The 27,292-nt window shown below is 43.9% G+C and overlaps 1 protein-coding gene across 1 annotated transcript; it reads right to left on the minus strand.

Annotated features, from left to right (window-relative positions):
* Positions 1-532: 532 nt before the first annotated feature.
* wnk2 (WNK lysine deficient protein kinase 2) lies at positions 533-27,075 on the minus strand. The gene is made up of 28 exons (XM_069678225.1): positions 26,304-27,075; positions 22,399-22,571; positions 21,693-21,913; positions 20,654-20,811; positions 19,585-19,673; positions 19,154-19,373; positions 17,048-17,315; positions 16,426-16,733; positions 14,958-15,080; positions 13,659-13,691; positions 12,738-13,151; positions 12,063-12,560; positions 10,474-10,523; positions 10,210-10,372; positions 10,005-10,121; positions 9,762-9,929; positions 9,564-9,606; positions 9,308-9,469; positions 8,253-9,118; positions 7,921-7,978; positions 7,738-7,802; positions 7,017-7,606; positions 6,684-6,916; positions 6,373-6,603; positions 6,138-6,236; positions 5,369-5,413; positions 4,942-5,264; positions 533-2,998 (listed from the first exon to the last, which is right to left on the minus strand). The coding sequence occupies exons 1-28, from the start codon at positions 26,976-26,978 to the stop codon at positions 2,696-2,698; spliced, it is 6,696 nt and encodes a 2,231-aa protein (XP_069534326.1). The 5' UTR covers positions 26,979-27,075; the 3' UTR covers positions 533-2,695.
* Between the last annotated feature and the right edge of the window lie 217 nt (positions 27,076-27,292).

A 27,292-nucleotide genomic window follows, 5' to 3' on the forward strand; every position in this document is an offset into this window, starting at 1 on the left:
CAACTTGATGGCCCTCGGCCTACTGGCCCCTGTGATGCCAAGCATTTTGTAGCCTCTGCAGAGGGACTTGTGAGGGAAATTCTCCTCTTGAAGATAATTTGCTGAAGAACTGACAAACCCACTGTTATGAATCAAGTCTCTTTACTTACATTTTACATGCAGCATGGAGAGAAGTACAAAAGTTCTCTGACCAACCATCAGAATGATCAGACTTATGTACAGTTGACCTTAAAAACACACCCCCAAATGGTACTCACACACAAAAGTTTGTTACCCCCCTTAATGATCCCAGACTGGCCTGCGAACACTCTGCTACCCACCTCAATGGGCTCGCACCTCGCTCGCCACTCATTGTTTCTGCACTCTTCCAGCAGCTCAGCGTACTTTGCCCACTTCCTCTCGTTCGCCTCCTCGATGCGGTCCTTCCAGGGAGCGCTTAGTTCCCATAGAATGACCTGCTTGATGGTGTCCGCTATGGCCTTCAGGACTTGGTCAAGAATAGGTTAGAATAAGTGAAGGATACTGTGTGGTGTCAAGCAAAAACAATTTATTATTTCTGTCTTCAAGTATGTACAGCTTCTGTGAAAGAGTCCCTTTCTGACAAGGTCGGGAAATGACGAGAACAGGTGATGCAGCAGGCAAAAGCAATCGTACATTTAGCTTTCATTGCAAGCACTAAAGAGATCAAAGACAGGAGTTACTGTGTAAAGCACAATAAAAAAAAGCTGCATAGGAGATGATTTCAAGAAGAAACTCTAAATGTCAGCATGGAAAACTTCTGCCTTTAAGACAATTCAGTTTAAATGAAACGATATCGGCGTTGTGCAAACATGGGAGGGTTTTAAAGGGGCAGTCCACTGATTTTACATACTAAGTTCTGTATCTTTCAACTCAAGCAGTGCTATTTAGCCTGTGGAAAAGATTGTATAATGTCTTCTGTGGCTCGGGGAAAATAATTCTGATAATGTCAAAGTTACTCTCAAGCCTTTCAGGTCAGGATATCTCGGCCTCTGCTGTATCATTTATCAAATCGATCCTTTCCTTTTTAACTGTATACTTTGGAAACTTAGGAACAAAAAGGAGTCAAAATAATTTGTTAAGCTCAGTGAGCGAATCTCTTTTCAATAGCTCTCTCAGTTTCTCAGTGTCCTCTCTTGACTACAAAGATTTCTGCCAGTGCTTTGTTTTTGAAGAATGCACGAGAATGCAATTAACAAAGTATTCCTAAGAGGGAAGTTATAAAAGAGGAGTAAGTGTTGAGTAAAAGTTGTTTTTTAGGCCGTACCGCTGAATTAACTTAAACTGGGTTAGCATATTTCTTCGAGATCTTTGAGTTATTAAGTCAGTCTTTATACATACAGTAAGCAGTATGTGCCAGATAATGTTGTTTAGCCACTATCTAATGAACATAATGTACAAAATCTATGCGTTGTACAAATAACAGTGATGTCTTCTCAATAATTGACATTCTTCATGTGCCTCTTACATCGTCATATCATCCACATGTATCAAACAACAACCAACCGCACAGTAATCTCTTACAACCCACGAAGGCAACAATATGTAAAGCTACAGATTGCATTGGTAGAGGTATGGTATGATTATGATTTCGACTCGCAGGTTGAGTCCTTAAGCCCTCCTTGTTGTTTGGTTCCAATGCCAGTTTCTCTGAACAGTTTCCTCCTGTAAGTCACCACATCGCCCTGAGCACATTCAGAATATCAGTGTATTCATGCAGACGGTGGTGCAGGTGGTGGAGCGATGACCCTCAGTGAACAAGAGTCCTTTACAATCGGTGATATCTCACGAACTGCAACATGACCAGATTATAGCGTTTGATTATGGTTTGCTGCTAAATCAAATACGTTTCAATCAACATTCATAATTCAGATCACATAATTTACCTTTGAAGGTGAACGCATATACAGAATATCTAGTGTCTTTTTTTTATTCTTTAATCTAAATGCTTTTTTCTCATAAAATTGAAACAGATATTCAAGGCACTCTCACAGGTGTTTTTTCACCTGAAGATAAAGTTCAAGTTCATTCAAATCTCTTAAGGATTATTTCGCTTGTGCTGGAAGCATTTCATCGATGAAGAATGAAATCTGTCCTTGGACGGAGAGCAGAATAAAGCGACTGGCCCTAGTGACCAGGATGTCAAGTCTTCACAGTGACGGCATGATAGTGGCTAATTAGGTGTTGCACTAAGACACATATCTGCAGCACCAACCTATGGATTATATAATGGTAACTGTACAAACACAGGAGCTCCTATGTACAGACTAACAGGAATTAATATATACACATGGCAGCTTATATATGGGGTGATATGAGCAACAAAAACATTATCTATTTATATAAACACAGCTTAAATGAACAGTACACTATGTACATTCAATGAGTGGAGAGGTACATTAAAAAGCTATGACAAAAATCTGCACTTTTGAACCCGATTGGGCTAATTATACATCTTTTAATGGAATACTACCATTACACTGCACTCAAGGATTAAGTTCTGTAATATGCACATGAGGTATGTTGATGCAAATGAAACAAACAACATAAAAGTTGTATGTACATATGGTTGAATACATGCTGGTTAAATATATACAGTATATGCACATAAGATTGACTAGACCTATAATGAGATTTCTTTTTGGTAAAAGAATTGGAAGACACAATGCTACTCAAATTACAGAGTCCTGGCTTTGGGATCAGGCAGCTGATATGATGGAGCTGAAATGGGGCTGGGGGTGTCCCGGGCTGAGGGCAAAGCAGGAAAGGCAAAGACTCCTGAAGGAAGGGGGGAGAGAAACCCAGGCCAATGGCCAACAGAGACATGTGAGGACAATGCCCTGAAAGGAGAAGGTGAGGGTAGCTGATAATTCGGATGGGGCCCCATAGAGGGGCAGGTCATCATTGTTGACCCAGGGCTGTCAGGCCATGTCAGAGGAAGACTGCAGGCCTCTGGACCAGGGACTGTCCATGATGATACCTAACAGGGTTACATAGGAAGCAGATGTTTAACAGTTATGTACCTACATGTATACAATATAATCAATTGTATGGTTAAATTCATTACATATAGTATTCTCCATGTTCACATAGCAGTCATTTTGCTCTGAAGGACTGTTGTCATATTGTACTGCTGTATTCCAGGTAAACATACACATACGGAGTCTGACAATGTTGTCATTTGACTGCATCTGGATAAATCAGCAACTGAAAAGAGAATGGGAAGTGAAAATCAGGCCATATACGCATAACAGCAAAGTCACAGCAGCCTACGTTAGCATCAAACCAGTTCCTAGTTAGAATTACTGTTCGCTCGCCAAAGTTACTTTGAGCTGGCTAAAATTACTGTTTGCTATCCAATATTATCGTTAGCTAGTAATTTACTCCTTTCCTATTGTATCCTGCAACACTTTCAAACGGTAATCTTTTCTTAAAAAAGCAGCTTAAAACCAACGTTAGCTGTTGTCAAACTGTAGCTAAAGGGTTATCAAATGTCTTTTTAACATGAAATAAAACTCTGAACAGCAGTACAACGTTATAACAGAATTTGACTTCCCACTCTAAGTGTGACATCAGAGGAAAATGGCAGCTGTGTGAATGTGGTGAATGAAGTTTGAAACTGCTGACTCATAGGCTAACCTTAGCACACTAAGAACTTACATTTTTAAGCGCATGGTGAGCTACTATTCTGTGTAGTATATGTGTAGGGTATTTTTGACTTGTTTTATTTGCCTTATTTGTACTTCATGCCTTTCCTACATGTAACTTGTTGCTGTTTAGGCCTACAAGTCTGTCCTGTTAGTAGTACACAAAGCCCTTTGGCAGGTGAGATCTTAAACATTGTTAGCTCAAATTGTGCGTTAGCAACAATGAACAGGAACAGTGTTGCCAGATCAGACAGACAGCTTCCAGCCCAATTACAACTCAAAACCTGCCCAATTCAATAAAAAACAGCCCAATCATAACCTTGCCAGAAACCTGTGTAAAACCGGAAAACCATTACATAAGCAATAGAAAAAAGATCATAAGCATGCAAGGCTTCATATCTGCATCAAATAACCGGATAGAATGTGAGATAAATATGCACAATTGAAAAGAGTGCAGTTAGACAACCAAATACACAAATTGGCATTGTGGTGGCGTCTGGCTGCGTGGTGAAACCATAATAACGTTATATACTGCCATGAAATGTGACACCAAAATCCAACCTATTTAAAAGCTACAGGATTATGGGGGAATAAAACTGCCAAAACAAACATCAATAAATAAAAAATAGAAATTAATGAATATAATTTAATGCCATTAAAAATATTAAACAATAAGGAATTATTTAGGCATTGATTAATGATAAAATGTGACTTCAGTTGATATTTCTCATTTAAATAATGTGGAAAGAAAATGTATGTCACATTGTCAATGAATGCCGGTAGGTCTCCTTTATTCATAGGATTGAATACAACTCATGTCAATCAAATGGGTAAACAATGAGTGAGTGGGAACAATGAAATCTTAGTTTTTGACCATAAAATGATGAAGGTTGTTTGGTGTTCAAAAACCCACCAAATGTTAACAGAAGCAGCCCAAGATTCATCTACCAGCCCAACGTTATTTTCCCCAGCCCAAGGCAATCAAAAGAAGCCCAGTTGGCAACACTGAACAGGAAGGGTTCAATAATGGTGCCGTATAGTCATCTATTAATAATCTTACAGTTTGTGTTTACGTTAAATACAAACTGCAAGTGAGAGAGCAAGTGCTGTCACCTTACAGGGGATATGATCTCTTATAAGTTTAACCATTTGAGTAATTAAGTTTTGTGTCTTTTTTCTTCCTAATTTAATTTATATCGGGAAAATCAATTTTTTTGTCAGTGTCTATTGTTTTTTTAGTAACCACATACAGATACACAACGAGCATGAAACTTACATCTGAAGCACCAGCCAGTTGTTCTCGTGTTCGAGGCACGACCTGATCCCAAAGCTGCTGCCCGCTGATGCTCAGAGAGTTAGTGCGCGGCCTGTGGGTGACAATAAGGACCTCTTGGGCCCAGTCCTCCATCAGCCGCTGCAAGTCTTCAGGCATCATGTTTTCATTTCCACACATAGAAAGGCCAGTGTATGTGGCTGTCTTATTGTTGCTGTTATTGGCCTGAGCCTGAGCCAGTCCCATCACTGGCTGATGGGAAGGAGGCGTGGCACCTGTAGGTGGCTGATGACATTGATTGGAAGCCCCTGAGCCGGCTCCAGACCCTGAGAGGACACACAACACACACATACCATGACACAGCTGATTACGATGATATGAACTCACATAACTGAATACATTAATTTAATATAATCATAATTCTACATACTGCTGCCACGTTCTTTGCCGAGACACAGTCGCTTCAATGTTGACCCTGTAAGACAAAGAAGACTTTAGACGAAAAGCCATTCCCCTTAGCTGGCATTAACGTTCAATAACAGGATGCAATGCAAAGCAAGCTGCTGAATACTGCCACAAAACAAAGAACTAAACATGTATTTGGTTATTAGAGAAAACATGCAAGTGCAAGGTGAGAGACAGAGGTAAGAGAGAGAGAGGTTAAGATATGAGGGACTAAAAATCTTTGAGCTGTATGGTGTGCATGTGGCATGCATTCGTCATTTGCTTGGTAATGCAGGGTGGATAAGTCAAAAACATGTGTATGTATGTAAGTAAGACACTGGAAATGTGAGATAACTTCTAAAATGAATCTTGATTATCCAAACCTTACAGGCAACTCATCCAGTAAACAAAGGATGTGTAAAAATGATAAGATATTGAAAAGGGCAAAATTCGTTGTCTTTCTTTGTCGGGAGAAAATTGTGTTTAAAAATGACCCCCCCAAAAAACCTTGAATTCAATCAAAATCTGAGAATCATCACATCAAATTTGACTCTTTGTGGGTTTGAATAAGCAACATATTTCTGTGTGAGCAAAAATACGAGATAAAAGTGATGAGCATGAGGCGCAGCTAAAGTAGCACGTTGCAGAACAGTTTGGCAAAGACAGAAAAAAAGGTGTTAGTGAGCTAAAAGAAGAAACAACGAAAACATGAAAAACTAAAAGTGAAGTTATGCTGGAAGAGAGAGGATACAAACAGATAGACAAAGACACAGGCCCACTGAGAAATCTAGCTCGTGGCTTGCTACTGGATTTATTGGTCACTCTCTCAGATGTTTGAGGGTAATTAGACCAGCCTGTAGAGAAGTATAACCAAAGAGGGAAGAAGACACCAGGGTAAGAGGAGATCACAGAAAAAGACCCAACCTTTTTAAACAAACACCTCTACAAAGAGCTTTTTTAAATTAAATCTCTGGTGCTGCTGGTGGTCACCTTGTCCAGGGGGAGCTTGTGTGCCGGTGCCATCTCCATGTAGTCCAGCATAAATATTATCAGAAGACAGAGAGCCCTTGAGGGAACAGGGCTGCTGAGTCTGCACAGGCTCTGAGGTGGAGCTAGGAAGGTGGCTGGTGCATGAGCGGGCCCTGCCGTGAGTGGGGAAAGACCCTTTGGCAGGAGAGCCATTTAGACTCACTGTGGGCTCACCTGTTCCTGTAGCAGCACCTGGAAAACGTGCACAAAGGCATCAGTTACACTCGTTCTTGTTGTAAAGTTAAAGTGGAGTTTTTGAAAAAGTTACTCACTGGATTTGCTGGAGTCACTAGTTTTGGTTGTGACGTTCCGAAATTGTTGAACCAGAGGGCTGAGAAGTTTGCCAGGCTTCAGTCTGTGCTTGCTGGACCGTTTTCTGCGGCTGGTTTGTGGTGCAACATGTGAGAGACCCAGGCCAGGAGGAGGGGCTTTACCAAGACGGCGATACAGCAGCTCCACTTCCCCCCGCTGGTTGGCCTGCAGCTCAGAGATCTCCCTCAGATGTCTGAAGGCAGAAACATTCAGGTCACTTACAAGCTAAATGACGGAATATCTTCATGAGCAGACGCTAAAAAGGCAAACAGTAAACCACCGGTTATACATACTTCTCTCTGAGTCTCTGCAGTTCCTTCTTCATGTCTGAATCCTCCATCTCCGAGTCATTATCACTGCTGGCATAGGCCGAGCCGTGCACGCCTCCATGCCTACTCGGTGAGTCAGAGCTCTGCAAGCTGCTGCTGCGCCCTGAGCGACGGAGGAAGGCCACAGCCCTCTTCATGAGGTCGCTTCCTCTGCGCTCAGAGCGAGTATGATGAGACGGGGTCGCAGAAGCCATCTTTGCAGGGCTGCTCTCAGCCCCCGAGTCGGAGGAGAGGAATCGAGCGTGGACCGTGACATCTACCGGGACGGAGGTTGAAGTCAAGGCTCGAGGCAGGGAGCCCCGCTTGGCCATGGAGGGAGGCGTGTCCAGGTAGAAATCGGGAGGTGCAGAGTAGCGGCTGCAACGTGTCCTCTGTGTGATGTCGTCTTCTGTGCTAACCACAGAGAAACGGCCAATGGTGGTGGAGGCAGTCATGGCCTCAGCCTGAACCAGGTCCTCAGGGTATCCTCCAGGGTGTGCCGGTGAGGCCGCGCTGCTCCAGCTCCTTTGCTTCACATCTCGTCTGTTGGCCACTTCAGGAGGAACAGAGATTATCTGCCAAAAGCACAGAACAAACCGGGTACACACAAAGGATCAGGAAGTACCTCTGTATCAGCAAAAGCTTTTAAACATATCTAAATGAAATCGACTTCCCCTTAGAAATGAGAAACGTCTCCTTTGTGTACCTTAAATCGGCCTCTTGTTCCAGAGCAGGAAGCAGAGTGAGGAACGTGTCGTCTTGACAGGGAAGCTGAAACAATCGTGACAACGATGAACAATGTGGCACTGCCACAAACTAACAGTTCTAAGTTTAGTTCGAGGTTAATGATGCCAGTGTTGTTATACTGATTCGTGTCTGCTGTACATACCACACACGGCTGAGTCACTCAGAGTGCTCAAACTATCCATTCTCTCTGGAATCTGAGGCTATTAGAGGTGACAGGATGAGAGATGAACAGAACAGAGTCATGGGGAAACTACAATCCATTAAACTACAAGTCATTAATCATCGTCCTGTTAATTAACTGTTCATATCGCCCTGACGGGATGTTGACATTTATGTCTTACTAAGTATTTATCAAAACATCAGACTCAAGCTTGTGTTAAATAAGTTTAGTTTTTCTACCTAACATTACATACAGCTCCACAACAGCTATTCAATTTATATAAAACATAAATATAAGTTCAATTAAATTCTTACGAGCTGTTCTCCTGCCCTGTAGCGTCCCTCCCCCATGGGCCCTGGCGTGCTGTTTCCTGACCCCCCTGCGGCGCTGTCTGGACCAGGAGGAGACTGGATGTACTCTGTACCGGAGCCGGGTGTCTCTGCAGCACTGCCTGACGGATACATGGGAGCATATTCCTGGTAGAGCAAGTTCCTTAGTTTCTCATCCAGTGTTTTTATGGTGCTGTCCACAAAGCCGCCGCGGCCCAGCCGTCCTTCGCCATCCGACTCACCGGGCCCCGCACCGTGCTGGGACGGCGCCGGGCTCTGGGGTAGTGAGGGCGCTTTGGCCCCTCCCACGCTGGAAAAGGGCTGGTGGAGCACCACAGGCTGCTGTGGGCGCTCACTCCGCGCTGTAGAGGTGTAGGAGACTGACAGCGGCTCTTTGGCTGACTCCTGTAGTGGAAGAGGAGTGAGAGGAGAGCCAGCCTGTAAACCGCTCACATCCAGAGATAGGGGCATGACCAGGGGGCAGCAGGGCACCTCGTCGGCCATAGACACAGCACATGTCATGTCGGGCAGCTGCTGAGCTGCATGGACCGGGGAGATGGAGCCCAAAGGGGATCCCTGTGACTCTTCGACTGGGAAAGACATATGTGGGGATGAAGGGGGCAAAGTTTGAGCCCTGGCTGGCTGGGCCTGATGAACGCTGGGCTGCACCGAGCCGCCCACAGGCTCCACTGAGGACATGGACTGAAGGGTGGGAGGAGCAGACACAGGGGGAGACAGAGTAGCTAAGAGCAGAGGGTCTACGTTGGACATTATCGGAGGGCTACAGAATCCATACACATCATAGGAGAAGCCCCCACTTCCTCCAGACATTGTGGAGGATGACCCCTCTTCTGGAGGAAGAAAAAAAAAGGAAATTAGATATGATTCAAATATAATCTACATGTTCTGTTTAACCTTTGTTAAAATGATAAAAGCAGAAAAGGGTTGTAGGCTGTTTTTCAATAAGTTACCACAAGGGAGTGCTAGTGCTCTATGAACCCTTCAAATGTTGGAAAGTGCTTTAAGGTAACAGAAGTCACCTCTGGATACAGACGGCCTGGCAGTGCCGCTGTCAGCGGGCTGGGTCGTGGTTGAACTCCCGGGGGACTGCGTAGTTGTACTTTCAGACGGGGTGTCCTGGCTGGATGTGGGCGTTTCCTCTACGGGGCAGATTATGAACCACCTCTTTCCTGTATGAAGAACTGGGAACCATGAGTTAAATCAGTTAGCAATATATGTAAATGTGACATTTGCATAATGGACTTTCTAGGCGCACAGATGAATACATTGTTTTACCATTCTGCTGATAGACGGGCTGCGGCGCTCCAGGCTGCTGACTCTGTAGAGCAACAGACAGAGCTCAGTAAGTATGCTACTTTCCAATGTGTATTTATGTGTTTATAACAGTGTCCATTAGTATAGCTCTCTCCATATCTAAGCACATGTAGTGTATCTGTACCAAGCCTGTTCATATCTATATGTACTCTTTCTTACCTCTCCTACCAGCTCAGAAATGAGGCCTTGCTGAGGACTACAACTCAAAGTAGAGGCCCTTTCACCCTCTACGTCTTCATTCAGCATGTCCTCAGCTTTATCCACAATGTCCTTCAGCTGGTCAATGAAGATCTCCTTCTCTAACAGCAGGATGAACCCATTCTCCACCTGTAGGAATAACGCTGAAGATGTGAACCAATGTCTTAAATGTAACCAACGGACGACTTAAAAGGTTGAACTCACCATGTAAGTAGCTATTTCCTCCGGAGCGTCTCCATCCAGATCAAACTTAAACGTCACCGTCTTGTGGTTGTGAGTCTCCAGCTGGCATTCCACCATTTTATCACCAGTGTTGCAAACCTGCCGGGGCAGAGGTGACTCTTTACACTCTGACACCTTAAGACAGAAATCGTTACTTTCAATAGTCACATATTAAACCATGACTCACGTTGAGCATGCTCAGTTTGGGTTTGCTGGTCTTTTCCTGCCGGGAGCGCGTGCGTGCAGACTTGCGGTGGTGTTTCCTGGGTTTCCCGTCTCCCTTCCCTCCGCTAGCTAAGCTGTCATAGCCGTCACTTGTTTCCTTACCAGACGCTACATCAGAGTTGAGACTATAAAAGGAAGGAAGATGGTGTCACTTTGTCTTTACACAAAGTTATAATGAGAACAGAATCTGTAAGATCTGAAAGTAAATGAAAAATGTGTCGCACACCTGTCATAGGCAACACTGGGTAAAGATACCGGTTTGTCCTGAAGCACATCCTGAGGACAGAAAAATGAGCAAGGGTACAGTTAGTTAGTTAGTTAGTTAGTAAGTTAGTTAATTAGTTAGTTAGTTAATTTACTGGTCATGCACAAAAAGGTGCACAGCCAACATGGGCTTACAAGAAACTTCAAACAAATCAAACAAGAGGAACAACAGAATAAGAGCAAAAGAACACTTTCACCTCAATACACGTCAAGCAATGTCAAATAAAAGATGAAAACAGTCCTTCTCCTTACGCACATATTAAGCACAGCCTGTACCTTTAATAAATCCAACATAAAGTGTCTGACTAGGCTGTTGGAAAGCATTCAACACAAAGTGAGCGAACTGAAACCCTCTATGTGTGAAGAGGTGCTGAAGTCTGCATTCATCACACATAAAAACAAATCAGGACAATCTGCAGACATTCGGAGGAAAAGGACATGATAAAAAGAACAATAGAACAAAAAGTGTGTTTCATTTCCGACCTCGCCGAGATCACAGAGGAAACACTTTGTGTTCTCTGGATAAGAGTGGAAGCGACCTGTTTCCAGAGCCAGAGGCAGGATAGCACACCTCAGCTGGGCACAGACAGACCTCTGTGCTCTGGTTAGGTTCAGGGTGAAATACAGCTCTGGATGGCAAATTTTTCAGAACATTTCTGTTTATAATTTTCAAATAGTATTAAGTAATTTAATTTGACACTATAAGATAATTTGTAGAACAGTTAGAAGACCTTAAAGCTCCTGTGAGGAACTTTCGGTTTGTGTTGATTTTGGCGCCCCCTGTGGACAAAGCCGTACCTCTTATCTCTTTGCTGATTTTGTCCTGTACATGCTTAAGTGCTGTTTTTTAACAAAAAGTCTCATCCTGCTTTCTTTAACAGTCATATGTGTCCCTCACGATGAATCTATGTCATTGAAAATGTAAACAAAAGCAGCGTGCAGTTAATCGATTCGTCGACACCTACCCCCCCCGCCAGCGGTTTCAGGCATTTAAAATAACTATAGATAATAATCAATCTTGTCGCTGATGGTCTGGTTTGCTTTTGTAGCTCATGTAGAGTAATCAGAAATAATTTCAGTCTGTTTGATAACCAGCAAAAAACTCCTCACAGGAGCTTTAACAGTGATTATTTAAGTTTGCGATAAGATTTTGACCTTGTTTAAGTCTCAGATGAAGAGGCTGATTCAGGATGAGATGTGGGAATAAAACTGATGTAAGTTTCATTTGAAAGGCAGCCTGTGGTTTGAACGCGCTTTCTGTAGGGCCTGACTGATATGGAATTTATTAAAATTAAATTAAAACAATTTGAGGGGGCAAAGATGCACTGATTACCGATATGGCTGCCGATATAGAGAATTCTTGAGCTGGGATGAGAGTACACTTTTTCTATGTGTGTTTTGTTGCTATTTTGCACTGAGAAGGTTTCTCTATAAATACCATTATACATTGTCAACCAATTCCATATTCTAATATCGGCCAACAGATATATCGGTCAGAGTCTCAGTAAAAATGCAAGTAAATGCATATGTGTATAGTTCAATGTACAGTACCTCTACACAGGGCTCCTGTTGAAAGGTGCTGGATGTGGACTCGAGGTTCTGCTGAGTTGCTGCCAGGCTGGCACTCTCAGACACTGAGCCTGCTGTCTGCGTGCCATCAGGCTGCAGAAGTGGAGCCTGGAGTGAAGCTGCGACAGGAGCAGCTGGCAATGTGACAGTGACTGGCGCCGAGGCTAGACTTGATGTGTGTGAGCTAGTAGACAGGCCTTTCGGTCGCTCAAGCTTGGGACCTGATGCAGAGACTGGAGCCGAGGATAGAGCTTGCACTGTTGCTGGAGCTTGTATAGGGACTGAAGTTTGGGCTTTAGCGAGGCTTGAAGCTGGAGTGTGAGACATGGCTGCAGCTTGAGCTGATACTGGGACTTGTTGGTTTTGTGCTGGGGCTTGAGTTTTAACTTTGTCTGCAGCTGAGAGTGAGATGGAGTCTGGCGCTGTCGGGGCTGCAGTAGATTCTGCATCTACTCTGCTTCCGAAGATACGAGCCGGAGCCTGTAGCAAGAAAAAATGGCAAATTCAGGGATTGTTCATCCGTCAACACACTTATTGATCATCTCTAAGCTCCTAACATGTGCCCTCCATGCATTACATCAAAGGTAAAGACACATTGAAACCGTACACTTAAGATTTCCCATGACCATTGCAGTGATAACCGAGTTACATATTCACCTGGACAGGCTGCTCAGCCAGGTCCTGCTCAGGGTGGGGGGCGGGGTATGGGGTGGGTAGTACCTGGGAGAAAGGTAAGGGATGTGTGGGATGGAAGCTACCGAGGTTTGACTGAGATGTGGGAGGGCCGCCCTGCTGCTGGTGCACTGCAGGGGACATGGTCATGGCAAGAAGTGGGATGTGGAGAGCCACATTGGGCACGTGCTGAGGGGTGGACAGAGGGGTCTGAGGGGTGCCGAGAGAGGGGTAGGCAGCGTGAGGGGTCAGAGGAAGGGAGGGGTGCTGAGGTGAAGGTGAGAAGTGGGAGCTAGACATAGGAGGGCCACTGCTGCTGTAGGCACATGGCAGAGGACCTGGGGGGAAGGGAGGGGGCTTCATGCCTCCTGTTTGAACAACATGATATGGGGAGGGAAACTGGGGAGGAAAAAGGGAAAATGATATAAAATAAACAAAGACAACCAGGTGATAGAAAAAGCATTCACACAGGCCCTGTATGTTTGACTCAGCCTGGGACCCTGTCTTAACTGTTGGGATGGTTGATTCTGACTCTACCTTGGATTTATCTTGTGTTTCTAATGCAAAAACGCACCTGTGTGCTGATCTGCAGGGGCAGGAGTGGGGGAGGAGCACTGGAGACTGACTGTGGAAAACTGGTGGCTATGTCAGGAGGACTCAGGTGACATGTGGTCTGGTCAGCAGACAATAGCTAAGGAAGGAAATCAAACATTTGTTTTTTTTATTTTGACTGGCGAATATGGATTTTGTGATGGACATTCTGACTGAAACTGAAAAGATGTTCTGGTTTTTAGATCCACCTTGTAAAAAGTGAGCTGTGGGGCAGGTGATGTGATTTAAAGGTTCTGTGTGGTTTGAAGTTTGAACTGAATCCTGCAGTAAATTAAAAAGAGATGGTGACTTTACCTGGGGCAGGACAGCAGCTGGTTGGAGATGGCACTAAAAGAAGATAAATAGGGAAGAATTCAGTGTGCACATTTACCCACCTGACACACACATGACATACAAATATTTTTTTTTTTACTATCAAAAGCATCTAAATAGTTTATGATACGTCCTGCAGAGTTATGTGACACGTATGTGTTTCAGAGCATTTTTAACTGAAAATAAGAAAAGACAGAACACTGATCATCCTGTCAGACAGAGCAGCAGTGAGTTCTATTGCTGCAGCTTTACACAGACTCTGTATAACAGGATGTGTGACGTGGTTATGGCTGTGAATTACATAGTCAAGGAGAGTTACTAAACGTTACTTTGGAGCTAAAGAGAGGGAGCGTGCGATTATGTACAGGAGTGGAGATCATCTGTGTGCAACTTCTTCCACTGATAGAATGACACAGCCTCATGAAAATGGCTCCAACGTGGTCTGAATGTGCATCTGTCTGCGTATCACTCATCTCCTGTATGAAATGACACACTCACTGTGCTGCACTGTACTATTATACTGTATGAGGAACAGGCCACATCTGTGTTAACTCTTTGTATCCCTCCCTGATCTTCTCTGTGCAGTATTCCTTCTTCTGTTTGTTTTTTTGTGAGTGCTTTGACACACAGTCAGGTTTGATGTGTTGTGTAAGATATAAATCCATCCATCCATCCATCCATTATCTACACCGCTTATCCTGTTCAGGGTCGCGGGGGGGGGGGCTGGAGCCTATCCATCTGTCAATGGGCGAAAGGCGGGGTACACCCTGGACTGGTTGCCAGTCAATCACAGGGCTGACAAGATATAAATCTTATATAATCTTTCATACTTCAGTTGATGCAAAAGATAAAAAAACAACGTATTACGTCATCATATAGACTGACTTTCCCCAGCACCCCCAGCTATGACTGACTTCCAGCGCGTCTGTAAATGTCCTGCATGTTTGCATGTTTTACTTAACAATATCATACCTACAGTTGGCACTGAATTCCCAGGATAAAACTGGTAATTTTGGTTGCAAAACAAGCATTAAGACAGATTATTGCCATGTACACAGGCACCCAGCCTTAATGCAGCGCCTCTTGGCACATACTGTAACTAGTCCACATTCCAAACATGCTACGTCATTGGAAAAATTGGCTGTTAAGTTTACATCACCCAGCAATCCAAACACACGTATGTTAACACAGCAGGCAGCTCTGACTTTGAAACTTTGTCCTCCCATTTCTGTCTCATTACAGCTGTGGTCAGAGCCAGTCACAGCTGGATACATGCAGTACCTGCTCCTGGCTGAGCTGGACAGTGAGCTGTGGCTGTAGGGTGGGGGCTGCAGCTGGGAAGCTCTGTGCTGTCTGCCTGCTCTGGTGCAGCGTAGGGGCCGGCGTAGCTGGAGCAGAAACTGTCTGTCAGGAACACAAAGGAGAGATTGCAGTTACTAGAGCCTGTTTTTAGATATAATATTACACGATGAAGCTCATGTTGAAATGTTCAGTGTGTGAGGAAAGGCGGGGGTTGGCACAAGCAAAGAAAATAGAAAGGTTTGCAAGCTACGATAAGGCAAGCTAAAATGCTAATCCTCCGTTAGCAATAGTGCCATATACTGTGGGGGCACATTATTTTATATGCTGCTGCACTCGTCTGCTAATTTTACAGCTGAAGTCGTCTAAAACAGAGACCAGAGCTTAAACTCTTATCTTGGATTAGGTGGGAACAGAGTCTGCCTGTGGGGGCCGGAGGATTGAAGCACCTGGCAGAGTCATCAAAGCTGCTAAGGCAGGACTGAGCCTAAATGAAGCCTCCTTCTCTAACATACCAGAGGATCTCGTCTGCCCTCACTGTCTTGTGGTGAGACGGGCCGATTCCTGTCCAGATCGGGTCTAGAGACGAGTTGGACATCCAGACTCTGCCTCTTTTCTACATTACGCCCAACTCTTCCGTGGCTGTGCATTGGATGATTAGCAGAGAGGGAAGGGGAGCTGATCCTGCGATTCACGATGTGATGGAGGCAGTGGTTAAGAAGAGTGATATCTCTACTTTCATACAGACTCTGTGGGGGCACAACTTGTGAAGTGGGGGAAAGACGTGAAGATGAAGCCACCCGGGTTGGCTGACTGTTTGATGAGGAGGCCAAAAGAGGAGTGACTGGAGGAAACCTGGCCAGATGAGGAGGCGTGTCTGAGCCTGGCTTGAACTGTGCAGATGTGGAGAAAGAGCATGTATGTGTGTGTCCCAGAGATCCGCCTCCCTTTGTCCTTTCCCTCAGGAGGAGAGACATGCAAGCCTTGCAGTGGCGGTGGGGCTCTGAGGGAGGACGTAAATTCAGGGGAAGGAGAGGTGAATCGAAATTACTTGCTGAGTCATGATGAGAGTGTTGATGTGGGGGCAGGAGAGGAGATAATGATGATGCAGTCTGGGCAGAGTTGGAGGAAAGGTAGTCTGTAGGATGCACTCTACTCTCTGTGCAGCTTGCTGAAGCCTGAGACGTACACGTATAGGAGCTTGGATTCATTGTCTTAAAGTGGGAATGTTTCCTACACCGTAACATCTCAACCAGGGAGGAGCTCCCGCGCCTGAAACACACTCTGCACTCAGAGCTGAGCAGGTTGTCAAGGCAAACAAAGGGTTCACTGTTGTGACGCTGGTCAGGTTTTATAAAAAAAAAAAAAAAGAAAATTTAAATGTTATCTCAGAAAACAACTCAGAGGATTTTAGAAAGTTGCAGCAGAAATCAGAAATGGTTTCACTCACTGTCTGAGACTGAAAAGGCCCCTGGTGCAGTTGTGCTGCAGGTTGTTGATAGGCCCCAGGATGCAGCTGACCTGTGGTTTGCTGGTAGACTCCCTGGTGCAATTGAGTGGACACATGTGCGTAAGTATCGTGTGGGGCCTGTGCTGTGGGTTGCTGGTAGGGCCCCTGGTGCAGCTGAGGGTCAGGCTGTGCAGGAGGACTGTAGATCATCTGCGCTGTGGAAATGGGCTCTGGAAGCGACTGGTAGGAGCCGTTCTGCTGATTGTTTAGGTCGTCTAATTGCATGGCAGAGCTCACTCCGCTGTCAGCTGGAACAACAGAGTGAATGAAACGTTATTATTCACCATGATGCCCTCTGTGGGAAGGACATACACGGAGGACGGGAATGGAGAAGTGGAGTAACATCCAATTAAAATTCAAAAGATGTGTGATGTTGTCTCGTTGTGACTAATAGGTGTTACTCAGACGCTGCTGACGCCTTGTCTCTGCTTTTGTCATAAATTCACACCAATTTAACCATTCTAAGTCATAGTTGGAGTCTCTTCCTGTTTATAGCTGAGGAACAGTGATTATATGTATTACCACAGACTAAGATTGGATGATATTCATGTGTGCTTCTCACATGTGGCAGACGTGGCGGCTGGCACGGTGCAGATCAGGGTCTGCTGCTCAATCTCTTGGTCCTCATAATCTGTCGTAGATAACGTGGCCGCCTCAGGAACACCTGTACCAGGAACCTGCAATAGGTTCGGCTGCGTCTTCTTTACAGGTGCCTCACCATTTCCTGACGAGACAGTCCGCTCCCTCCTCCATTTGATGAGTGCCACGCGGTCCCGGATGGACTTCCCGACTATCTTCACGTCGCAGTCCAGGAAAAAACCTGATTCCACCTACAGGATACAGATGAGTCAAGGTTTTAATTGACAGCCTAATAGCCTAATAGCCTAACAGTCATAGATCAATAAATCTGCATTGTGTTCATTCCCTGAACCACTAAGATGTCTTTATGCCTCGTCAAGATTAACTGATCAGTTGCTCTAGTTTCAATCAATACAGTAAATGGCTGAAGCCTATTATTACAGACGTGACCACTGACCAACTCCCAGTTACATTACACCTCATTCAAAGAACCGGAGGTTGAGTTACACAGTAAAGACAGCTGCAACAATACAAGAGACTTGGTCTACATAACCTAGGTAGTGGAATAATACTACGTAGGTAATAATCAGGCCAATGCAGAATCCCCAAAACTGTAGTTCCTTAAACTGCCACTTGGGGCTGGCTCCAAAAGTGAGTCTTTCACCATAGACCTCCATGTTAACACTGAACTTTACAGCCACTAATTTGCAGCCTAGTACAAAATCTGTTTTGGTCTTTAAGGCTTATTTCCTGTTCTGTTTAAATTTTATGAAGACTTAGAGCTTTGCATTATTAAGAGCGTGGCCGCTTTAAGTGACCGGTGAGTGCTGCTGGTTGTCTGCTACACGTCACCTCAGCTAATTTGAGTCACAATCATAGACTGTATGAAAAGATAGATGACATGACAGCTCCCTAATAGTGAAGCCAAAACATGACGAGCGACCCCTGTCGACTGGCTGCAGTATAGATCATAAAGCCCGCCTCCTCCATGTTAACAGATGGGACATGAGTCAAACTATAAAATCAAAATACACGGCAAATAAATGTTTCTCAAACATGGTTTCTGTTATTATAGTTAGTTCTTATCATGCTGATTTACATCCTAGTGTTCATTTTTCTGACAAGCTTAGTTTTAATTAGTTATTTGATGCTGTAAAAAGGATGATTGACAGCTCTGTTATCAAATCCGGCTCCTGCAGCTGATCTGTTCTGGATTAGCAGAGTAGAGGTGGACCAGCGAGAGAAAACATAACTAAAACAATCACTACAGTCACTGAAGTTTTCCATATCTGTGAACGTCTGACCATGCCGAACAACGCCGACATTTGGGATCTTTGCGTAAGTTGAGTGTGTGTTTTGGTTAGCGGAAGTGGCTACAGTGGCTCCACCTGCCAATCGCTACTGTGCAGCTCTGGCTCCAAAGGAAGTAAAGGTCACCATCGCAAGATGGCAGTGATCGTCACAGGGGTATTTTGGCTTCAATTTTGTACAATGAGAGTAGATGGAGACACGTCATCCATCTTTATATACTGTCATTGGTCTCAAAACATGTTCGTTATCCACCCTCTCATTCATATATGTTAACTTCTGGCTGTACAAAACCAAGATGCAACAAACCAATGGATGACATCACAGTGGATATATGCTCACTTCTTATGTACAGTCTATAGTAAAACTCTACAAGAAATTGTACTGATATATTAAAGGCAACTCAATGCATTGCATCTCTTTCACTCATAGTAAAAAGGGTTGTGTCATCATCCTTTATTTCTGTCTTCTGTAGCCAATTTAAGGAGAGGTAACTGGTGACATTGTACAAAGCAGAAGTCTAGTTGCTATGGTTACCTGCAGCTTAATATTCCTTATGCAGTGAATTGGGACAAGATTTGAAGTGTCAATGGGCTTATCAGACACCTTCCAGCAAATCATAAGTGAGTATTTCCCAAGGCTACGATTGAGTTGACAAATGAAGCCAGCTTGTGAAACACTAAGTGCAGCCTGGCTGCACCAGCAAAAGCAAAACTGAAAAGGGAGCATGTTTATTTACTAAACACATGTTTCTTTTAGTGACTCAAAATATTTTTCTTACCATTTCTTGGGCGACAACCTCTGGGACCTCGCTCACCAAGTCAAAGGTAAACTCAATGGCACCGGTGTCCTTGTATTTCCCCTTCAGCTTTTTAGGATCTTCAACCCACAGCTTGAGAGCAATGGAGGATTTCTTCCCATCATCCTCTTCATTGAGCTCCACCCTCACACCTGTATCCTCCGCAAAGAACGCATGATTCAGGAGGTCCTTGATGGAGTACCTGCAGGAAACACACAAACACTAGCTGCTGCACTTACCTGCACTAAAGGTCTCAGTGACAGTAAAACCTAATGATGCACAACGCACATAAACATGGACTGTGCCAGAGCCAAATACAGGCGATAACGTCACAGTGCAGGGACAGAAACAAAACAACACGTCTCAATGTCTCACAAGCCTGGAGACACTATCAAAGATCCTGCTCCACTCACCTCTCCTCCCATCTGTGACAGATACATTCCCCGATTATTTCCTTAATTTCTGGGTCACTGATTTTACTGTAGCTCGCAGGTTTCACCCCCTGCAAAACAAACCAACAAAAACATGTCTCAAAACAGCAGCACCTAGCCCCTCGACGGCAAAACAGAGGAACTGAGCAGTGAGAAAATTATCAATGCCAGACTCTCTAAAACACATTTTCTCCAAGGCAACTCTGTAGATTAAAAAGCTAATGCTGCACAAGAGGACTTTTGAACACTGGAAATGTTAGTTCAGTGATAAAGTAATCCACAAGTTATAAAAAATGTGATAACTGATTTGCTGAGTCATCTATCCAACATTTACTAGTTAAAGGGAAGCCAGAAGCAACACAGCAGCTGTACCTGCTCTGATATGAGCAGTAGCTTTGGTGGCTAACATTTGCATCACTACTTGGCTGTAGTTTGCTAACTTTGGCTAGCACACTTTTCTGAGTTAGTTTGTTGACTTTATGACTCTTCTCTACATGTGCTACAGTAACAGATGGTACTTTAGCTAGCATGTAGCTTTTTAGCTAAATTTCAGATGCTAGTAGTTCATCATTTAGCATGATTCCAACACTGGCACTTTGTAGCCACAGTTGCTGCTAACTAAAAGTTAAATAGACACACTTAAAAGTTCTGATAAAAGTAAATATTTGATTTATTTTTCCTTCTATAAATTAAATATTGGATGTGTTTTGGCTGCTGGCCAGACTTAATGACATTTTAAGACTTGTTTTCACTTTGGCTGAATGTTGTGTGCAGGTGTCATTAGTTTAACATTTTAAATATTGATTGGTTCGTAATTCCATTAAAAATGTAAGACTTACTGATGGAAGATAATCATTATTTTCAACCTATGCATGTCTCCGAACTCCCCACACTTATTGTAACAATTCTTTATCTTTTCAATAACAATTATACCTGCTTTTAAAATACATACAGTATATATTGCTTAAATTATCTTAATTTTACTAAATAAGAATTAAGAAGAAATGTGTGGTAAACAAGCCTACATTAACAGCTGTAAACGTGGACTCACGCTGGTGACTTTGCGGTAGATCTGAGCAGCGTTCTGACACTCAGAGTAGGGGTATTCTGAGGTGGCCATCTCCAGCATGCACATCCCAAAGGCGTAGACATCCACAGCCTCGTCATAGTGCTCCTCGTACATCTCTGGGGCCATGAACTCTGGAGTCCCTGGAGAATTAATGCCAGAGAGGGACTTAAATTAGTATCTCAGATTCAGTGTTTCATCCTATTTCAGCAGGATCAATAACAGTGTCAAGGGCTGAAATTCAACACAGCTACTTAATCATGATCCCATAACTGTTTTGTAATCCCTCTCAATAATTTGATGCCTGTCTTTCTGATTCTATGACATTAAGCTGTCTGAGAGCAACAAACTATGGTGTCCTTAAAGCTTGCGGGCTATTGGCTTTCCTAAGGTAAACTTATGTACAAAGCAGTTACCTGGTTTGCCCACCTGGTATGATGTAGTCAATATTGTCTTTTCCATTAAATAAAACAACATATAGGTTTTTTGTTTAATTTAACATTTGATCTGGATCCATTTTAATTATAATTCACAGTTTAAAATAGCTATAATTAATACTTATATTTTAACAAATGAGCACATGACTACCTGTTTGTGAAAGGCATCACTCAAGCCTGCACTCCCCCTTGTTTTACAGAGCTAAACAGTGTCTCTGAGCTTACAGTAATGGTTTGGCACACAATTTTACTGTTTGGTAATCTAACCACTTTCATCACTGTTGTTTTCGGGCCGCAGCAGGCAGCTATTTTAGATGTAAAAGCTTTAAAAAGTTGCAGTATGTTCCTTGCTACCAGGAAGTAGACGTAGAGGTTAGCAGCTAGCTTGTGAACATATTAGCATTTAGCTGCTTTAGAGCCAGACAAAGGTAGAGCTAAGACGTTTCTTTGTACCAACTTAAAAGGAATATGAACAAGTAGTCATTTTAAAGGGGATACCATTAAAACATAGTAATTGCAGGTTCAAAATAGAAATTCAGCTTCAGTAATCAATAACAGTGTCTCTTGCCAACTAGCTGATGACTAACCAATAACACTTTTAGCAAAGGAGGCCCTCTTCAGAGTCGCCAGGCCCAGGTCTCCTATTTTGACCGAGCCTGTGGGACCGGTGATGAAGATGTTGTCACACTTGAGGTCTCTGTGGATAATGGGAGGAGCCCGTGTGTGGAGGAAGTGGAGGCCTTTGAGGATCTGTCTGCACCAGCTCCTGAGAACTTTGGGCTTCATCACCTTAAAACGCTTCAGATAGCTGTGGGAGGACAAACATAGTATAATATTTATTATATTAATTTCCAAAAGACAAAATAACATTTCAGTGTCTGTCCCCCTCCCGCATTTTGTTTATACGTTTTTTTAATGAGCTGTTCTCTAATGAATCACTTTCATTAAGCTGTAAACGCACAGTCGATCTGAATCCCTGATGAAAACTAATCTCCTCAAACTGCCCGAGAGCTTTTCCTCTGTCCATACTTTTGCTGGATTAATTACTTTTCTTAAATAATTAGGGTTTAAGCAAGAAAAAAACGAAGCAAAAATCACAACTTTTTTCAAAATGAGCAACATATTTGGGTTTCAGTCTTCACAAGGGGCAAAATTGGATTTACTGTAATGGTGTCATTTAATTGGTGTGAAACTTGATACACATGATGCACTCAGTCTAATGGTTGTTACTGTAAGGTTGTTTGACGCTGACTAATAAAAAGAGGTTTACAGAAAACTTCATCTCAGACTCACGTTTTTAGCGTCCCTGAAGTCATCAGCTCCGTCACCAGAACGATGCACTTCTTCCCTTTCACCGGGGACTCCCAGAAGTCGTAAAACCGCACAATGTTGGGGTGCTGCAGCGCCTTTAACATCTCCGCCTCCTCTTTGAACCTCTGCCTCTCTGCTTTGGACAGCTTCCGTTCCTGTGGTGAATAAAGAAAGACAATTCATTCTTAAAACGGACAAATAATAAAGTCCAAGGTCGCCCCCTCATTATTCTCCCAGTGTTCTGAGGCCTTATCGGAGGAGACGCTGCAGCAGTGATGAATTTCTCCAGATTTAAAAAGTTTGGACGAGTGAATCATCGTATATTTTGGTGTTTCTCTTATATAAAGTGGTAACTGAAGATATACAATACATTTTCCTGCTCCTTTAATAGTCAGGTGTTGCATCAGGAGAGAGTGGAGCTCTGATAAACCGCCTGTGGCTCGTGTTTAGTGTGAACACAACTATGGCATTTTGGGTGGGTTAAACATGGGGGTCTGAACAGTCTTTACATGACTGTGTTTATGACACACAGCAGGAAAACACATGAAAACTAGTGAGTGGAATCCAGACGTCATGAAGCCTTATTCACTTTATTTTAATCAGTTAAAGTGCTGCTGGTAAACATGGAAGAAAGATAAACAGCAAAGTTGCGTTCAGTCACGTAGTCCAAAATATTTATGTTTTATGATTATAGTTACTGTAGACAGTTTAACGCTTACATTTTTGGGTATACGAGCCTGAGTGAATCTGTGTATACTGGATCAATATTTTGGCCCCTGCCTTCCCTGAACTGTTGTATAAATAGTAAAAGAGCTGACAGCGAACATCCTCTACATCTCTCCAGTCAGCATGACAGATACAACCTGCCCGCTTCGGCCACCACAAATGCTACATGACCTCCAGATTTTCTCTTCTGCTTTCTCAGTACACACATTTCAGCTGTAGCGATGAGGTTCAGCGTTTGTCAGAAGTCGTGCACAATAATCTACAGTACATCTCCCGGCAGGGATTATTGACTGATGCTGGAGAATCAGATTTCATTCACAGCAGCGTGCAGCCTTGGATTACTCTGTGAAGGATACACCTCCTGCTCTAGCTGCCTTCATAATGATGATTCCTAATATATATGAATGTCTCTCCAGTTTTCTACACACTTTACATGCGAGTTATTCATGATTCTTTGCAGAGAGAGGATCCAAGCAGGGTGTGGCACCCACATCACCTAATCTTCCTTCTTAGAATTAATTTTGCACATAAAACAGAGAAATAAAACGCACAAGCTGCTCTGATATTTGCCTCCCTTATAGTGTGTAGGGGTGAGGACACAACGCTGCAATTCATATAAATATAGAGCTTCTATTTCCCTGTGTATAAGATGCTACACATCTTACACGCTGTCCTCAAGTGAACCTTTCTCTCTCTCTCTCCCCCCTCCCGCTCTCTCGCTCTCTTGCTGCAGAGGGCTGCATCAGCAGGATTCACATCCCCGTGATACATCCACAGCGCCTCAAATCCACATTTAGTCTTCATTACTAAGCAATCAAACAAGACAAATACTGACCTCCGACAGTGAGATGCAGATGTCTAAGAGCTAAAGAGATTTGCTGTTTTACTGAATCATGTTGCATAATTTGCTTATTTCTGGTAAACAAGTTGCTCAGCAGATGTTTGATCATCGTTTAGCGGATAAATAAGTAACGAGGCTAGCAGTGTGGCGCTGCTGAAAACTGGGCACACGCTCTCCTCTTTAAACGGGATTTATACGTCCTCTGTGAGCATCTATGTTTTCTGCTGTCTCACTCTTAGTCACACTCGGCGTACAGATAGCAAAGGCACACTGTTTGAGTTACAGCGGCAAGGCACACGCGCACACAGAGGCTCTGAAGGGCAAGGCCTCACCTCCAGGGACTGAATGGTTGAATCATCACTAGAGCTCCCCGAAGAACCCGCACACTGAACATACAGCGGCTGCAAAGACCATCATGCATGATACATAGCTATACTGGCACACTTAGAAATTCAGTTAATAATGTAAAGTGTTCAAAGAAGGCAGTGTTTTATTCGTATTTAAGCAACACATTGTTATAATGCTGCGTCTTTCAATTGAAGTGACAAAAGCAGCAAACAAAGGCTGATGTATCCAGGAGACAATTACCTTGTTCACAATCGATCGGAGGCTCATTGTGTTCATTCCTACAAGGATTGATTGAAGTTTCACGTCCAAATGAGCCTCATTACATCTATATTATGGTGCGAACACTCACAACAAAGAACAAAGTTTCATCCTTTGTTGGAATCTATACGTGTGTTGTTGCCAACGAGAGCTGTGAAATACGCACAGTTTAATAGTGATTAAACTCTGCGTCTGAACCTGAATGTGTCTGGCTTTTGTTTCTTATTCCCTCGGGCCTGACCGGGTGAGCCTGGATTCTGCAAGAGAAGGAAGATAAAAAAGAAAAAAAAGGACCAGCTCTGTTCTTGCTAAATCTCTGAAACTCTGCTGTATGCTGACTCACTTCAAAGACACAAACCTTATACTCCGGATGATAATTAAATCTGAATTAAAAGGGAGATAAAATGACGTTGAGGTGCTGACTCAGCTTGAACTAGGATCATTTCTCGCCCCCTACCAAACGGCTAAACCCATACAAGTATCAACCAGTGAATTGACTAAACATTAGAACAATAAAGTAGATCATCGGGCTTTAGGGCTGTAATATGCCTTTCTGGGAAAATAAAGTGTTAGGAAACAATTGCAAACTTTTAAGACAGACATCAGTGTGTTGTTCAAATCTAAACCTGTGCACGTTTAAAAACCATGTGACGCTGCAGCACTTCATTTAGTGTTTTCAAACGTAACATCCTGTCAGTAATTTGCTCTGGTTAGGCTGCAAAAGCTTTGCGTATTTTAAGGCCTTTAAAGGGCAACCACTGTCTACAGGTCTGTCTACAGGCTAATCTGTACGTCACATGGGTAACATTCAAACTGATCATTAGATTAATGCATACACAGATTAGCCATACAGTAAGCTGTTAGTGCTATGAAGCTGTGAGTTTATATTAGTCCCATAATAATAATTCAGAGTCTATTGTTCATCTGCTGACACTGTGCATGAGAGCTGAACGCTGTTTAGGAGAGCAGAATGACTTCAGTACGATTATAATCTGAGAAAGTCGGAAGAAAAGCAGACTTATTAAAGCGATAAAGGCTGAGAGTTATGAGAGGGAAAGCTGCTTCAGTGCGAGCGCTACATGAATGACTCCTCTCTTTGGACTGAAACATTCAGAAGGACACTTTTCATCAGCTCCCAAGTGGGAACAGATATTTCAAAGTTGCCTCATTAACAGAAATATGACTGTAAACAGAATGGGGAAACACTGTTTCTCATCTGGCTGCTGTACAGCATAACGCTTCTGCAATAGGAGATAAAAACAAAAAGAAAACTACTCTTTTTATAATAATAGACTACTTTATGAATGTCCCCCTGCTCCTGAATGACAGGTGACTCTAAATGTTCAGAGGGGAAGATGAAAAGGCAACAAATAACTAGAATAATATACAGAATAATCTGAAAACAATCCATATTCAGTCTTGGATGTTAGGGCATCTACAAGCAGTGTAAAGTGCCGTGGACACTTCATAATATTGTAACCAAGAGACTATGCTTCTAGGTGGTTATATAATCAGTAAATACATCTACACATCTCACTTTTTCAACTTCAAATGAACAAAGTTATGGTGTAATTAACCTTTGACCCCTGGACCACATGCCTGCAACTTCTCTGACTTTTTAGGTACTTTTTAAAACAACTTCACACGTTGCTATGGAGACCATGGGCCTGTAAATGTCTGATTGGTGTTGGACTTGAGTGATCTTTGAACCCACCTGGAGTTCACACCACGCCACTTCGACCCAGGTGTCGGTGTCCAGGCCTTTGTAGACGGTCTTGAAGGACCCCCTCCCCAGCTCGATGTCAAACTTGAGGAAGCGCCCCCCAGGTGAGGTGGACACCGCCTTCATCCCGGGTTCTTCCTCGTTCTCATCACTTCCTGCTTTACCTGTGACGTCCGAGGTCACGACCTCTGGCTTCTTAACGGTTTCCCTCCTGTCCCCCTTTGCTTCGTCGGCGCTCACTCTCTCTGTGGCGCTCTTCTTCAACCCCACCTGGCTCTCCGTGGTCGAGGTCTCCTGGAGGCCGAGGCGGGCTCCTTGTATGACCCGGGTCCGACTCCGGTCCACGATGGTCCGCAGGTCGATGTTGAGCACCGGGCTGCTGTTGACACAGTCCGGCGTTTCGAGTGTCTGCTCCTCGGAGTCTGACACCCAGAGGCTCCGGCGGATGAACCTCTGGCGGACCAGCCCCTGGTAGTCTGTGGACGGGTAGGCGCTGGGGTCACTCGCCCCTCGCAGGGCTTCGTTTTGGATGTTGACATTGTGGTCCGTCCCGTTCTCATACACAGGCCTGCGGGCGTTTGCGTTAATGTCCGAGTCTAAATTAGGAGCAGAGGAAAACGTGGATCCCAGAGGCGGGTCTTTTCTTGAATCCTCCGCCGAATCCATCCCCGGTAACTTGTTAGACCCGTACCGGCGACATCATGCAGGGAGGAGGATGAGCACGCGCCTCCCCGTTGTTGGGAGAGTTTGCTGCCTACCTGCAACACGCGCATGCAGTGACGCAGTTCGCCTGCTCAGGATGTATGGCCTTATAAGCCTTGTGTTTGTTTAGGAAACAAAGCATCCCGCAAAATGTCCAGCTCAGAGGATGCGTGCGTTGCTCCCTGCCACCTCACGCGCCGGTGCACCTTACTGCAATACAGCGCAGAGCTGCTCAACTTAAGCCTGATGTCATTGCCTGTTCAGCCTCAGAGCTCACG

The sequence above is a fragment of the Semicossyphus pulcher genome, unplaced genomic scaffold, assembly GCF_022749685.1.
Source record: "Semicossyphus pulcher isolate SPU_LCO1_2020_fin unplaced genomic scaffold, fSemPul1.0.p SCAF_3, whole genome shotgun sequence".
NCBI classification, from domain to species: Eukaryota; Metazoa; Chordata; class Actinopteri; order Labriformes; family Labridae; genus Semicossyphus; species Semicossyphus pulcher.

Coding starts and splice junctions, on each gene's coding strand:
- wnk2 (XM_069678225.1), bottom strand. CDS start 26,978: ATGGATTCGGCGGAGGATTCAAGAAAAGACCCGCCTCTGGGATCCACG. Junction 15,081..16,425: donor GGCCTTTTCAGTCTCAGACA/GTGAGTGAAACC, acceptor TGTTCCTGACAG/ACAGTTTCTGCTCCAGCTAC. Junction 10,524..12,062: donor AACAGGAGCCCTGTGTAGAG/GTACTGTACATT, acceptor TTCTGTCCTCAG/GATGTGCTTCAGGACAAACC.